Source organism: Calliopsis andreniformis, chromosome 7 (genome assembly GCF_051401765.1).
Source record: "Calliopsis andreniformis isolate RMS-2024a chromosome 7, iyCalAndr_principal, whole genome shotgun sequence".
Classification (NCBI taxonomy): domain Eukaryota; kingdom Metazoa; phylum Arthropoda; class Insecta; order Hymenoptera; family Andrenidae; genus Calliopsis; species Calliopsis andreniformis.
This window is the reverse complement of record NC_135068.1, coordinates 11,778,345-11,794,084: the sequence shown is the minus strand read 5'-3', so window position 1 is coordinate 11,794,084 and position 15,740 is coordinate 11,778,345. Positions and strand designations below refer to the sequence as shown.

Genomic DNA, 15,740 nt, shown 5'->3' with positions numbered 1-15,740 from the left:
TTGCAATCACCGCTGAAACAACTCCCCGCGGTCTCGTTGGCGCCTCTCGTCGAAGTCCACTAATTAAACGGGAGCAAATCCACAAACAAACGCAACCAGATATCCCTCCATTGTCCTCGATCGATCGAACCCCGAAGTTCGTGGACGCTGTCACGTTTCTCTGGTTAAATATTGACACGGGACGATAAATCAACCGCTGAGTAACGCCGAAGACGCAAGCCCCGACGCGAGATAGCTCTCGGAGGCGTCCCGAGGGGCTGGCGATCCCAGAGAAGCGGAAACGGGCGTCGGTCGATTTTTCGTTCGCCGCGGCTGTGTCAGGTCGGCTGCTGCGAAACGGGGTCGTTAGTCACGGCGGGATTTGAGCGTTAGACGGTGATGTAGTAGGCCCTCGGCTTCCCCCTCGACGTGGTCGGGCTGAAGAAGACGCCTGGCGTCGCGGGGCTGAACGACCAGGACGCCCACGAGGGCGGGGGCAGGGTGCGTCAGGAGGCGTAGTAGCCCTCGTGGCGCTTTCGGCACTTCTCGCGGGCGATGTAGCACAGGGCGATGGTGATCAACACGGCGATCGTGATACCCATGCCGATACTGATCCATATGATCTCCTCGTTTATACCACTGTAGCCTTTCCCTGAAAGCATGCTGGATTTATCTTGTAATCGCGACCTTGCACGGGGGGTCTGGCAGCGGGAACGACCCTGGGGCAATCCTGGGACAACCTTGGGGCAGCCTGGATTAATGGGACCTAGTGAATTCAGGGGACACTCTGGGGTAAGGCTGGGGTAACCCTGGGGCAACTTTGGGACAACTTTGGGATACTTTGGATTAATGGGGTGTCCTAGATTACTGGGGCACCCTGGATTAGTGGGGTACCTTGGATTAATGGGACACTCTGGAGTAATGGGACACTCTTGGATAAGACTGGGGCCACCCTGGGACAACCTTGGGGCACCCTGGATTAATGGGACCTAGTGAATTAAGGGGACACTCTGGGATAAGGCTGGGGTAACCCTGGGGCAACTTTGGGACAACTTTGGGATACTCTGGATTAATGGGGCGTCCTAGATTACTGGGGCACCTTGGATTAATGGGACGTAGTGAATTAATGGGACACTCTGGGATCAGACTGGGGCCACCCTGGGACAACCTTGGGACAGCCGTGGGACGCTGGATTAATGGGACACCCTAGGGCAGCCCTAGGCTCTAGGGCAACCCTGGGACAACTTGGATTAATGGAGCACTCGTTTTCGCTTTGGGGATCTGGTATTGATCTGCACATGGGTTCTACGGTGGCAGTCGTAGGCTGGTTCAGATATTCCATTTTGCTTTTCAAGTATTCCAACTCTGAACTTTCAAGTCTAATCTTTATAATTTTGAAGTCTCTGAAGTCTTTGTGTAGGCTTATTCCAATTCCTAGCTCTGTATTTGATTCTCTAATAATGCCTCGATAGCTTGCAGATGAGAGAATTATGTGAATAGGAAAATGAAGCCTGGGAAATTCGCTTCAGCTCAAAGACATGTTAATCAAAAAGTTTCCCCTTATCTCAGGAGTTTAGGGCACTGTAATTATAATAATTATCTTGCACTTGGAGCTTTTTAATTCTTTGCTGGACCAGGTCTCTTCTCTTCTCTCTCATTTCCAAAGGTCACATTATGCTGACTTGATAAAGTCTCTTTTTATATCTACCATGGGCTTCATTAGAGTGCTTTGTGGGAGTTTGTAGTTAATTAACAGGGTTCTGTTTTAGACAGTACATGCTGCAAGGTGGTGAAACAAAGACGACGTATGTTAGTTGCAGAGTGAAACTGAAATTTCCTCTTCTGCCCGTATTTACTTCTGTATAATGTGTCTATTTCAATTAAACAAGCACATTGCTAATTAGGAAAAGAAAGTTCCTCCACTGATGGAATATTTCATTTTATTTAACGGAGTACTTGATTTAAAATAATACAATATTCAACAGGCGTCCATGATTGGGCAAACCTTGATAGTTTCTCGATATCTCATCAATTTGCAATAATTGAGGTTCTATTGCAAGCTTCGGACAAATATTACCAATCAATTGTTTCACCATTGTGCACATATGTATGTACATACTATATAGAATCATTTAAATTAGGAACGTCGCAATTTCCAATTTCAGTGGCATGTGTAATCTATAGAGAATCATAATCATAATGGTGGGGCGAAGGTTAATGGGGAAGGGACCAAGGAGATTGCAAGTAGATAAAGCGTTTCTGAGCACCTTGGGAAGCAAAGATATGATCGTAAGTAGAACTTCTGTTTCAGAGCTTATGAATATTAAAGAAACTAAAATTAGACTAGAGTAATAGAATGAACCTTGACTTGCTGGTGGGTAGCACAGTGGATATTAAAAACAATATATTTTCTTTCATTTGTTAGTTTTATTATCAGTGATACTCATGAGAAATATTGGGTTCCCGTGTCTTGAAAGCTCTCTAAAATCTTGCGAGCTCCTTCAAATCTTGAAAGCTCGTTCAAGACAAGCCTTGAAGGCTTCTTCAACTCTTGAAAGGTCCTACAAGTCTTGAAAGCACTTCCAAGACAAGTCTTGAAAGCTCATATAAGTCAACTCTTGAAAGATTCCCAAGTCGAGTCAAGTCTTGGAAGCTCCCCAAGTCGAGTCAAGTCTTGAAAGCTCCCCAAGTCGAGTCAAGCCTTGAAAGCTTCTCAAATCAAGTCAAGCCTTGACAGCTCCCCAAGTCGCGTCAAGTCTTGCAAGCTCTCCAAGTCAAGTCAAGTCAAGTCAAGCAAAGTCTTGAAAGCTCTCCAAGTCAAGTCAAGTCAAGTCTTGAAAGCTCCCCAAGTCAAGTCGAGTCTTGAAAGCTCCCCAAGTCAAGACAAGTCTTGAAAGCTCCCCAAGTCGAGTCAAGCCTTGAAAGCTCCCCAAGCCGAGTCAAGCCTTCAAAGCTCTCCAAGTCAAGTCAAGTCAAGTCAAGTCAAGTCTTGAAAGCTCCCCAAGCCGAGTCAAGTTTTGAAAGCTCCCAAAGTCGAGCCAAGTCAAGTCTTGAAAGCTCTCCAAGTCAAGTCAAGCCAAGTCAAGTCAACTCTTGAAAGCTCCCCAAGTCGAGTCAAGTCTTAAAAGCTCCCCGAGTCGAGTCAAGTTTCGAAAGCTCCCCAAGTAAAATCAAGTCAATTCTCGAAAGCTCCCCAAGTAAAATCACGTGGTTCTGAAAGCTCTCCAAGTAAAGTCAAATCAAGTCTCGAAAGCTCCCCAGGTCTCGAAGCAGAATCTTAATTACATTTTCCAGGAGTATCACCGAAACGTCACGAATAGCAATATCTGATTATTAAAATTCACTTGGTATCTTCAGTGTATCCACACAAACACACGCACACACACACAGTCTGATCCCGTCCCCAGGGCCACACTGCCAGCTGTCGTACACGTAACATTTAACGCTCAGCGAAGCTACATAAGCGTACGTTCGTTTCTGCATTCGCGCGGCAGTAAAATAATAGTATCCCTGTTTACATTACCATTATAATGGGAGCTGTAAATCCCAACCTTCCCAGCCACCCGTCCGCCCACTGGCATTTCTGTCCTTTCACGTCGCGCCTTGCAACCTGGAAAAGTGCAACTTTATTTTACCTTCCAGTTTTGTTTCCTTCCCGAATCGGTGACAAAAAATAATCGCGATAAATTGAGTCGGTCGTGTCGGTCGTTCGCAGAAACGTGCACGATTCGACGTAGTCCTGCTCGAAATAACTCAGCTGTAACGAGGCACTTGTTCTCTCCGCTTCCATTTTCGCTTTCGGAAAGAGAAATATGGAAGGGTAACAAAAAGGTACAATAATCGTTTTAAATTGATCAACAGAGGAGGTTTTACAGGCTGTTGCTAAATTGTGGGACAGAAGAATTAGAGCATGCTGGATTTATTGGTAATTCTTAAGCTTGTATTAGGGGAAAGTACAAAATTTCTGAAGATTTCAAGCTAGGAAATTCCTCCACTAGTGAATTTTTTAAATTAGCAGGATTTTTGTAGGCCTAAATATTTTATTAAAAAGAACAAAGCACAGTCTTGTCATCTATTTTTCATTCAGGATATTGGAGAGACCAAAAGCGTTGAATTTTTAAGAAAAAGTAGTCGATATCAACTGAATTTAGTTCACTTTATATAAAACGTGTCCTAGGATATCCGAAATCAGTCGATTTAAATTCTTCACAGTACCACATCAGCGATAAGGGGTGTTGTTCCATTAATGCTATTCTTGACTTTCTTCCAACGACGCGCTGGCGTAGGAGGCCCATCGTGCAAAATTCTCGTTGGCCAGAACGCGAATTCATTCCGCGACTAAGCCATTTAATTCAAAGTTTAATTCGGAGCGTTAACGCGAACCAATTTCCCGCACAAAGGCGGAGATAAAGCGAACGTATGCCGAGCACGAGTCGATTCAACCCCCTCCTCACCCCCGCGGGTTTATCCGTTCTTTACAGCGTGTTTGAGCCACAGCACTCTGCGAACACAATTCCCTTGTACAATGTTACTCCCATAATTGGTCCAGCTGGAATCCACGGAATTCGAATTCCACTGGAGTTCGATTCCACGTAAGCAACCCGCGACGCGAAGAAATTATTCGAGCAAAAGTTGCGTCCTATGAAACTATACAGGACCTTTCACGTAAAGTGTTCTTCTTAAAAATTGGTAGAATTATTGAGGAAATATTTCTGTGAATTTTATGGGCGTTGTGGATCAGTGATTGAATATAAATTTGCAAGAAGAGGGAGTATAGTAGGAATAAAATGTGGTGGTCCATCTGAGTTTTTATTTTTGATAGGGATAAATGATTGAAGATTGTTATTTATGAGCATGTAAATAGCTTCATGTTTTTTGAGGACAAGTTTTTAGGTTTTTCTTATTGATAAAAATTTGGTATTGATAATTGATGGCCCATATCGAAGATTGACAAATCAGACGTATTTGATTTTCGTCGTGAAAAGCACGTGGCAGGTGGAACCGGTATGAAAGGAGTAATGGGTTTTGGGGTTCATGCATTTTCATTGGCTGTTCCGTGAACGCAATCGATGCTCTGGTCGAGATTTATTGGTACTGGCCGTGATATTTGTGAGCTTACATTGGTACGTAGTATCGGGTCATCTTATGAGTAATGTCGCGCTCGAGGCTGTATTTTATTCGAAAGATATCGATGCTTTCCATTATCTAGCATCCACGAGAAACACATCAGGCCAAGCCATCGTTGCGCCAAGATTTCCTCTCCGATTTTCGAAACTCGTCTCTTTATTTCCTCCTGAGGATAATTTTCGAAGAATTTCATCTCTCTGTGATTTCATACTCTCCTTCCAACATCTTGATTAAAGATCTCTGGAAGCGTTACAGTTCTCTTCGAGGGGAAATTAAAATTCCTTTTCAGATTGATACAGATAAGATATTCTTGGAAATTCGTTTGACTGATAAATAATTTTGTGCGCTCGAGACACTCAGGACTATCTTTTTTCACTGTTTTATGTGTATAACATGATCCTTTTCATAATCAATTTGTTGAGGAGTCAGAGAAGCCTTAAGAAGTCCTGGAAAATGTTGAAGAATTTTGAGAAGCCTTGGACAATTAAAGAAAATCTGAGAGAACCTAGGGAAGTCTTGGACAATTAAAGAAAATCTGAGAGAACCTAGGGAAGTCTTGGACAATTAAAGAAAATCTGAGAGAACCTAGGGAAGTCTTTGAAAATTGTAGGAAGCCTTGGAAACTTTGAGAAATTTCAGGGAAACCTAGGAAAGTCTTAGGAAGCCTCGTAAAACATTGAAAATTTGTTGAAAATTCTAGAAAATCTAGGAAAACCAAGGAAAGTCCTAGGAAATTTCTGTAAGCCTAGAAAAATTTTTCCAACTCTTCCTACAAACCCTGCATCCTACCTATCCATCCACCCCTCAATACACTCTGTTGAACACGTCTGAAATTCCAGTCCCAAAGTCCAGCCACGCCAAGTCCCCCACGAAATCCTCACTATATTCACCACGTTCTGACTATCTGAAGCCTCTTTGGCTACACAATCCCTCGACATCACGCTCCTCCCCTCGCCATCCAATCAGCCCTTAATCGAGTTTCCCTCTGTTTTTTGCCATCTGAGAAGAAGGAGGTGTCTCGACTTAGGCGATCCTCTGCTGGAACAAACGAGCCCCTGTCATCGGGCTGTCTTCGACTAGACAGAGACGCAACAAGTTACCTTCGTCCCATTCTTCCCAGCTGGACGCTGGTTGCGCCCTGGTTCGGCCATCCTCCCTTGTCTGTCGTGCAATTGCGCGACTCGTTCGCGGCCACTTGTTCCCATCGCGTCCAGAGCCCTTTGTTCCCTTGCTCGTCCCTCGTTCCACGTGACACCTCCTATTGTGGCGGCCCAAAGGAGCCGTGTCGATATCGTTGCCTCCTCGCGCGACGGACGTCGCTCGCGCTGTCAGCGCCGTCGAATGGGGAATCGATAACGAAGGCGTTTAATAGGAACGGTTTAGTCGATTGAAAGTAAGTGTGACCTCGGCACAAATGAACGACTCAACGCGTGCCTGGCTTCTGTTGGAGCGGAAACTCGCTGAAATCGAGTGCGTTTTGGGCAGTGGTGGGAGGGTGGGAGGAGATTGGTGGGGTAGGAGTGCTGTGATAAGGAAAATGGCTGGGGTGGACGTTTGGAGATGTGTTTTTGGGTAATTGGGTGGTGTAGGTTTGGGAATTTTTTGGGGAGTGCTACGTGGGAGTGGAATGTCCTGGGGGAATTGAGGAAAAGCGAGGGGAAATGTAGGAGAATCTTGGAAAATGCGAGAGAAGCTTTGGAAAATTCTAGGATCTAGAGGACTCTTGGAAAATGTGGGAAATTTTCAGGAAAAATCTTGGGGAAGTCAGGGGAATTGTGAGAAAATCATGAAAGATTCTGCGAAAGTCAGGAAAAATAAGGAAAATTCTAGGAAGAGCAGGAAAATTTTGAAGAAATCTTAGGAAATATGAGAAAAGCTTTGTAAAATCCTAGGATCTCGAGGACTCTTGGAAAATCTGGAAAAGTTTCAGGAAAATTCCAGGAAAATCTTGGGGAAGTCAGGGGAATTGTGAGAAAATCATGAAAGATTCTGTGAAAGTCAGGAAAAAATAGGAAAATTCTGGGAAGGGCAGGAAAATTTTAAATAAATCTTAGAAAATGCGAGAAAGGCTTTGGAAAATGGTAGGATTTCAAGGACTCTTGGAAAATCTGGGAAATTTTCAGGAAAATTCTGGGAAACCCGGGAAAATCAAGGGAATTATGAGAAAATCATGAAAGATTCTGTGAAAGTCAGGAAAAATTAGGAAAATTCTGGGAAGAGCAGGAAAATTTTGAAAAAATCTTGGAAAATGTGAGAAAAGCTTTGGAAAATCCTAGGATCTCAAGGACTCTTGGAAAATTTGGGAAATTTTCAGGAAAAGTCTGGGAAACCCAGGAAAATCATAAAAGATTCTGTGAAAGTCAGGAAAAATTAGGAAAATTCTGGGAAGAGCAGGAAAATTTTGGAAAAATCTTGGCAAATCTGCCAAAAACCTGTATAATCATTGAGAGTTTCACGAAAACTTTATACCTTATGAAAAATCGTGTCAAATTTTAATGACCCTATTCTCTCCAAAATTGAATTCTCTGTATTCCATCTAGAACCCCTATGAAATAATAGGTTTCCTCTATTCCGTCAGGTTCGCTTATGTATTCTCATTTACCACAGCAGCTGAGCGTTCTCGTAACAGATATTGGAAGGACTTCAACTCGTATCACAGCCTAACTTGCAAAAGCACCTTGATCTGGAAAATTCGAAGCAACAGAGCCTCAAGTTTTTAACGAGTATTCTCATAAATATTCAAAGCAAACTTTTGAATTCCCTTGGCCACAATATCTGTGCATTCCACTTTAACTGATTTCTCTCTCGCGCTTAATCATCTGGTGTCTAATTAAAACAGAAATTTCCCTCGAATTTCTCGCATTCTATGTACATCATAGAACGAAGAAGCAGCAACGTTATTACAATACTTTTTTAATTATCCTTTTCTTACTAGTTATCAGTAATCAAGTTCTAGCTCTCACGATCGATCAAAAAGTATTTTAATTTCCATACCACCGAACCAGCCGCGGAGGATTTTCTTTAATTAATATTGAGGCGACCTAGGAATGTAACAGAGAATTTTATTTTTCCCTGGAAGCGTAGCTGTGAGAAATGTCAGCAGAGATGCAGGATGCACTTAACGAAAAGGCGCTTCCTTTTGATAGGAAGTCTTTAACTGAGAAAGTATAATGAGAAAACGGTGCGTCCAGGAGGTCGCGTTCGTAATTCCCTCTTTCCTGTCGCAGACTACGGATTAAAGACTCTGTTCCTTCCGTTTTATTTCAGTTCTAATTACCATTGTCCTTCGCCATCGCATCAGTCCTGATAACAGCGCAGTAGAACACTTTTCCAGTTACTTTCCATTTAGAAAAATATTCCTTTTAAAGTAACCTTTATTGCAGAAAAAAATTCCTCAGAAATCTCGTCCTTTTCACTACGTTTTACGTTATTTTAATGAACGTGGATGCTTAATTTTCAGGCCTTGTCGCGCTCGATGAAGCAACAAATTTGTACCTGAACTTCTAATTGATTCAACTAGTTACTCCAGGGAATTTTAAATGACGTGTTGTTTCACAGTTTTGCATCAAAGGCAGCAGCCTCGCATGCAAACGAATTGTGCATTGATATTTACCAGACACTGGGATTAATTGGTTTACAAGGATGCTTAATCAATGAGAATGTAACGCAAATATGCGTGAAAGTGGCACCTACTTAATTAGTGAGTACTGTTTGAATATTGTATCGTGCCGCGTATAGCAGTGGTCGACCACATTGCGGTATCGTTTCGATCTGCCCATTCACTGTAACATTTGCGTTGCGTACTCGAAGAGAATTTTAACTGCTCAATCCTAACAATTTAGTCGCGTAACTGGTTACTAATTATGGGCTATCTAGTCCTTTGGCAGATTCATTCTATTTTCAGTTTGTGCAGGTTTGACGATTGATTAATTGCTGGATAGTTGACACGTTGGTTTGAGTTATATTTGGAATTGGAAGGACAAGTTTTGAGGGGGGAGCTTTTTAAGATAGCAATTTTTTAACTTGAGCAGTTCTTAATTTTGGCAATTCTTAACTTGGCATTCTCAGCTTATAATTCTTCGAAGCAAATCCATTCTGCAACAATCAGCTGAAGAACTGGCCTCACAAGAAAATGGAATCGCAGGAAACAAATGCAGTTCACTTGACATAAAACTTTTACAGAACCATAAAGATTCCAAAATAATCAGCTCTCCAGCGTCGCTAAAAAATGACACTACAGCATTCGAATAAGCGACGCTCGAGAAGACTATTTCCCGCGAGTGAAGTCGCAAAGAACTTTGTGCGCGTAACTGGAGCCCATAACTTTCGTCGTTTCCGTAAAGAGAAGCTATGAGAAAGTTCCCCTCAGATTTTTCGCGCGTTAACGCTAACATCTCTGCTTTGGAAAGCTCAGGATCGCCAGTCTGTATTTATGCGTCAGTTTCGCAGCAGTGGGCAATCGTTCTTCCAATATCATGGATAACAGTGGGATCGTCTCTCTCCCTCGACATTTGGCGTATACGCCAATTAAAAGTTTTTCCAATACAGCGTTCAATGTGTATGGGATGATTCAGAGAATAAAGTTTGGGAATTTTGGGATTGGTCTGGGCGATAGAAAAATGGGAATGGGAAGGGGTTGAGGTTTGCTGGTTTCAGTCCAAGAAAATGGGCGAATAGATACTTAATCTTTGTGGCGAAGGGGGCAGGATTGGTGTAACTTTTATGCAAGAAAAGTAAGTCTGATTTTTTTCTTCAGATTCTCTTGGAATTCTCTTCTACCATTGGATGTTTAGTTAACGTGGACTCACTTTTCATAAAGTTTTACTTAGCTTCTTCGTCGAGAGATTCATTTAACGCAGGTATAATAACTCTTCTTCGATCTACATTTACTTCCCTTTTGTATAAAATTTTAATACAAATGTTCTCGTTTTCTCCCAGGGCTGTCCGTCGAGGGAAGTGCAATAATGCTTGATTTAACTTTAATATTGCTTTCGCTGAGTTATTTATGGAAGTCGAACTACACTCAGCGGAATCGTAATTAATTTCGCGTATGGAGGAGGAGACTCGATTCGCCAGTGAACTCGAAACAAAGTTGATTCCTTGTTAAGAAACCAGTCTGGGGGAATAAAGTTTCATCGTATTGGTACACGCTTCCCAGGAAACTGGCTTCAAAAGTGCCTGCGGTTGTGTCTCGTCGATTTTGATGAAAGTTTGCAGGTATCCCCAGTGGCTAAAAATAAGGGACATTGTAGTCACTTGACTTTCACGAGGGAATCTGTGTTGCGAGCCCTTCTACTTTGTAGTGGGTGACGCTGTTCAGATTAGAAAATTTTCTGCTATTAAAGATATCGATTTTTTATAGTATTCAATCCTTGGGATATTAAATTCTGGGGATATTTAATTTTTGAGATGTTCAATTTTTGGAGTATTCCACTCTTTAGGTACTCAATTCTTAGGATATTTAGTCTTTAAGATATTTAATTCTTTTTTTAGTTCCTAGGGTATTTAGGCCTCAAGATATTCAATTCTTGGAATATTCAATTCTTGGGGTATTTTACTCTTGGGGTATTCAATTCTTAGGATATTTAGGCTTCTGGATATTCAATTCTTTGGATACTCAATTTTTTAGATATTCAATTCCTAGGATATTCAGTCCTCAAGGTATTCAATTCTTTGGATATTTAGTCCTTAAGATATTTAATTCTTTTTTCAATTCCTGGGACATTTAGGCCTCAAGATATTCAATTCTTGGAATATTCAACTGTTGGGATATTCAATTCTTGGGGTATTTAATTCTTAGGATATTTAGGCTTCTGGATATTCAATTCTTTGAATACTCAATTTTTTGGATATTCAATTCTTAGGATATTCAGTCCTCTAGGTATTCAATTCTTTGGATATTCAGTCCTCAAGATATTCAACTCTTTCGACATTCAATTCTTTGGATATTCAATTCCTCGAATATTCAATTCCTCGAATATTCAATTCTCTGTGTGACTGCTACTTAGTATATTCAATTCTCCAATTCTTGAATTTTTCAATTATTCAATTTTTCACGCCTCTCTTTCAATCTTCATCTCTCCAAGCCTAATCCAGTCTTAAAGTGCATTTCTACGACCAGTTCCAAGCAGCGTAACCATAACCGAGTGGCCCGGTAGCAAAAGCTTGCTGCGCAGAGCTGCTAATACCTCAACACGGATCCGTCAGTGTTCCCAGTTACCACAGATCTGCAAAGTTTCGTGGAAGTCGAGCGAAGGCGCTTTGCTGCGGTCTCGAGCGCGGGCACAAGAGGGCCTGTCGCGTTTCCAATTGCACTGAGGATCAATCAGCTCGATCGGGCAATTTGAATGGCTCGTATTTTCGAAAATCGCCGCATTTCCGCTCGGCCACGCCCTCTCGCCTCGACGATCGGCCAGCTGCCTCGAGGTTTTATCCCCCGAGCCAAAAACCATTGAACTAGATTCCAGAGGTCCCGTAACGAGGGCATTTTGAGAGCAATTAAACGACTAGAAGCGTATAGACTCGTCCCACGATCAATGGCCGCTCGCGAGGGAAGCGTGTCTCCAGACAGACGGACGACTGATTGGGATTCGGTTTCACTCGCTTTCTACCCCTCTTCGACAAAGCCTCCCCTCGAGCGAGCCTCTCTGTCTCGTGCTTTGTCCCTTGATCGCACCTTCCCTTTACTTTCTTCTACGAGGATCACCCTCTGATTTATGCACGCCTTGATCCTCGAACTCACCCCCAACTGGAACACTGTGCCTTGGCTGTTTAATTATCCCCCTCTCTGGTACCTTGTTCCCCCCCTCCCTTCGTATATTCGCTCGATTTTTATCTAACTTTCCTGTGGTTTTCTGTCCCTTGTTGTATCAGCTTCGCGTAATTTCCAGGCGATGTTTTTATTCCCTTTTTTATATTCCTCTCGTATAGCTTCTCGTGGGTCCACCTTCTCTGCTGTGATTCTTTTTTGGTTTATTTTTATGAGCCCCGCTGTCCTGCTTTATTTTCTTTTCCTTCTATTCTGCACGCGCTATTTTTCCTGTCTTCGTTTCGTTCCTGTTCCCTGGTTTGCCTGCTGGTGGTTCCTTCTGTCTGTGGTCGCTGGTGGGCGGATAGGGGTTCGTTTCGTGGAGCTCGAGTCGCATCGTTTCCAGTGGCAGCGAGTCAGTCGGGATGGAAGCGCGGCGGAAATGCGATTAGTTCCGATTAATCATTTGCTACGCCGCTTCATTACGACGTTACGTGGCCAACAGCTTGCGAAAATGTGGGCTGCTTGCTGTACGTGGCTGAGGGTTGGCGGAGGGAAGGGCTCTGTGGTTTTTAACGAGGTGAGGTCCTTTTTGGGTGAACTAGGGTAAATCTTCCGACGAATTTTCTGCTCACGGTTGAACCCAAATTGAGGGCTTCTTTTGGAACACTTCTCTGGCGAAATCCCGCCGAGGTATTCATAGCTGAAGCGTTCCTTGGAGGGAACGCTCGCGAGAGATTTGTGCAATTAATGTTGAATTTGGAATAAAATTGGAGTCGGAGGGTTTTGTGTTTGAATTTTGGTGAAAAATGATTCTGTAATTGTAGAAGGTCTGAATTTGCATGAGCACCCTCTGCCTAGTGGTACAAGGGAATATTTGAATTCTAAATAGTTGCTGCAGGTCTACCGGAAGGAATTCGATTTACATATCTGCGAATTACACCTAACGAATTTACACAAAAATAATCCCTGCTCGAAATTAAGACACGTCTGTGCAGATAATTTCCTCGATTAAAAACAGGGTTTCCAGGAGGGAAGTTTTACATTTCCTCTCGAAAAATTCTATTGCTTTAATTAAATATCTGAAGAGCTGTCTTAAAATTCTGCACTTGGGCATAAGTAATATCCACATAAAAATCGAAATTAAATTCCTACTGAAACATCCCTCTTGTAATTTAATCCACTTCAAAAGCTCAATCGACTGTGCCTCAGTCCAAAACATCGATACTCTTTAATTCCTCCAGCTAAATTGTTTCAGTTCGCTGCTGTGCGTTGGAGATTGTAATTAAGTAGATTTGCCCAGTCTTTGATCAGCCGCGAGGCGAGTGGTCCAGCCTCGCGCTGGTCAGATAAAGCTCCCAGCCAGCGTCGTGGTGCGTTTGCTCTGCCTAACGAACCGTGTGGCGAGCCATTCGAACGAGTTTTATGCTGCATCACCCGAGGGCCAACGAGAAGGCTTTAATTAATTTATGCTGCCCTCTCGATCGAACGAGTGCCGTTCGATCGGTTGGCTAAAAACGAAACTCTCGTAACGTCGGCGCAGCTGAATCGTGCGCTGTCACCCGACGGGAAGCACTCTTCAGGTCTATGCAGACGATTGGATCAGCTCGAAATCGAATCAGCAGAGAGTAAGGGCATTGAGGAATGATGCTGCGATTCGATGGAAGAGGATCAAGTTTTCGATGATGATGGGTTTAAGGTGATTTGGATTTCGTCTGTGGAGATGTGAGGGAGGAGAAGAAGGAAGCTAGGGCATGAGTTGCGATGGAGACCCTTTTTTCAGCGAGATTTTAGTGGGTTTTGTTTAAATTACGAGAATTTATGACTATATTTCTTACTTGGATAATTGGAATCTTGATTAGAATTGGGACTTGTTGAATTTGGTAATAGGTAGCTTTTGATATTACTGAGTTTGTGCCTTGGGAATTTTGTCCAATTTTCAGCAATTGCTCCTCAAAATGGCCCTTTTAGGAAATGGTTTTTATTCTGAGGACAGACATGATTGTTTATCGCCATTTACAGCGTTTGAATTGTTTCTGTGGGAGGTTTATGGAATTACTGTGCAGTCAATTTATTTAGTGCTGTCAATTGAGTATTCAATGAAATTTTAATTAAAATCGTTTCAGTGGTAGCAATGAAAATGACTCGTGAAACTCGTTAATTTCATTCATAGAGCTCTGCCTTGGGTTCTTTGAAGAGGAATGTACATTAAGTGTTCATTAATGCATTTACATTATTTGGTATTATATTTTCTGCGGCGTGCAATTAGCGTAAAGTAAATACAGTCACTGCATATAGCAGAATGAGGAATGGGAGCAACATTTGAAATACTTGTACGATTTAATTAACTCCTGGCACAGCGAAGTTCTTTCTAGTTCAACAAAAATTCCCCATAGAATTGCGTACAATCTTCCACAGATTGCCCCAGAATCTAAAATTCAACAAAACCCACTCGATGCCAGCTTAAATCACAATCGATTCAACCCAAAAGACACAAAACCCCGGCAATCAGAGCTCGCAAGAACCCAACGAGCTTTCGATAGCACTCCTAACGACAACCATCATTAGAAGCTCGTGTATCCGTCAATCAAAGCACACTTACGATCACTGCTTGCAACCAGCACACTAAAACACCCCTTCCTCCCACCCCGAACCTCACATTACCAGAAAACCTCCTGTCAGACACGTCCAAAGCCTCCCACACGTATCCAAACCTTGAAGTCACCACACTCACCTGAAATCTCCCCTCAGAATTTGCTCCAACTTGCCATCCAGACCATCCACGCCTCCCCTACGTCCCCCACACTGTCACAGCCCCCTACCCCCGAAACAAGCTACCATAACTACGAGCAGACCTCAGATCCTCGTCCCCCAGGACCCCATCAGCCACGAGACTGCTTCGAGTCCAGCCCAAGGGCCACGCAGCCCCCCTGTCTAGTACACACCTCGTCGCTGTGAGAGCGGCTGCTCGTCGCCAGGTGTTGCCCTCGCTTCGCAGGGCTGGCCAGGGGCTCGAGGTTCGGCTGTGGTCCTCGCCTGGTCCGACGCGAACGCTTTTGGGTGGGTTTCGAGCTGGAGGAGTCGTCGGCGCGAGGCACGGCGAGGCGTACGCGGGTGGGACGCGGTGCCGACTGAACGTCCCCGGCGTCGGAGTGTTGCCGCTCGTCTGACAGCGGCGGGCTGCGCGTTGCCACGGCCCGCGACGGAGGAGCGCGCGAAAGACGGGGAAACCCGGGGGGAATGCACGCGGGATCGAGCGAGAGCGGCAGGAGGGGGGGCTGGCGAGTGCGTGGAGCCCGCGGGGAGGCCGAGGGAAGGAGGGTCGCGACGCCCAGCAGCGCGTGCGAGGGACAGAAAGGGGCTGGAGGGCGAAAGCGATGGGAAAAATGGGGAGGGGTGGTCCATGGGGAGACCGAAGACGGGAGGCTGGGGAAAGAGAGGGACTGGGTGGTCGATCGGGGGAGAGGGGTTTCTGAGGGGGATGAAGGTTCGAGGGGACTTTGGGGGACTTGAATATTGTGGGGATTTTGAGATGCTGAGAGCTGAGGGGAGAGAGTGCTGGGGGTCAGGTGTGGCGGGCTGCTGTTTGGTTTGTGGGGTGAGGGGTGGGTTATGGACATGTAGAAATGTAGGGGAAAGATGGGTAGCAATGTTCGGCCCTGTTTAGAGTACCTAATGAAGATCTTGCTCTGGAACATCCTTAGTCTGAAACGCTCTAATTCTAGAATACCCTAACCCCAGGATGTTCTAAGTTGTAACCACCACAGCTCTGAAATGTTTTGTCGAGAAATTCCCTAACCCAGACCAGTCGTAGCTTTCAAGTGCTCTAGCTCTGAAATGTCTTGGCTCTGAAATATCCTAATTTCGAAGTATCGTAACTCTGAAA

The 15,740-nt window shown here is 44.0% G+C and overlaps 1 protein-coding gene across 8 annotated transcripts; it reads right to left on the bottom strand.

Annotated features, from left to right (window-relative positions):
* Nucleotides 1–231: 231 nt before the first annotated feature.
* LOC143181482 (uncharacterized) lies at nucleotides 232–14,924 on the bottom strand. 8 transcript variants are annotated; one of them, XR_013002283.1, is made up of 4 exons: nucleotides 6,207–6,320; nucleotides 5,896–6,141; nucleotides 3,503–3,589; nucleotides 499–625 (listed from the first exon to the last, which is right to left on the bottom strand). XR_013002283.1 is itself a non-coding variant. In XM_076381887.1 (3 exons), exons 2-3 carry the CDS (start codon nucleotides 3,558–3,560, stop codon nucleotides 486–488), a joined length of 204 nt encoding a protein of 67 aa, XP_076238002.1. In that variant the 5' UTR covers nucleotides 3,561–3,589; nucleotides 14,800–14,924; the 3' UTR covers nucleotides 351–485. The 8 variants fall into 8 exon arrangements, 6 of the variants coding, with proteins under 6 accessions (XP_076237998.1, XP_076237999.1, XP_076238002.1 ...); XR_013002282.1 differs by having other exon boundaries at nucleotides 501–631; XM_076381887.1 differs by lacking the exons at nucleotides 5,896–6,141; nucleotides 6,207–6,320 and adding an exon at nucleotides 14,800–14,924 and having other exon boundaries at nucleotides 351–631.
* Nucleotides 14,925–15,740: the final 816 nt, after the last annotated feature.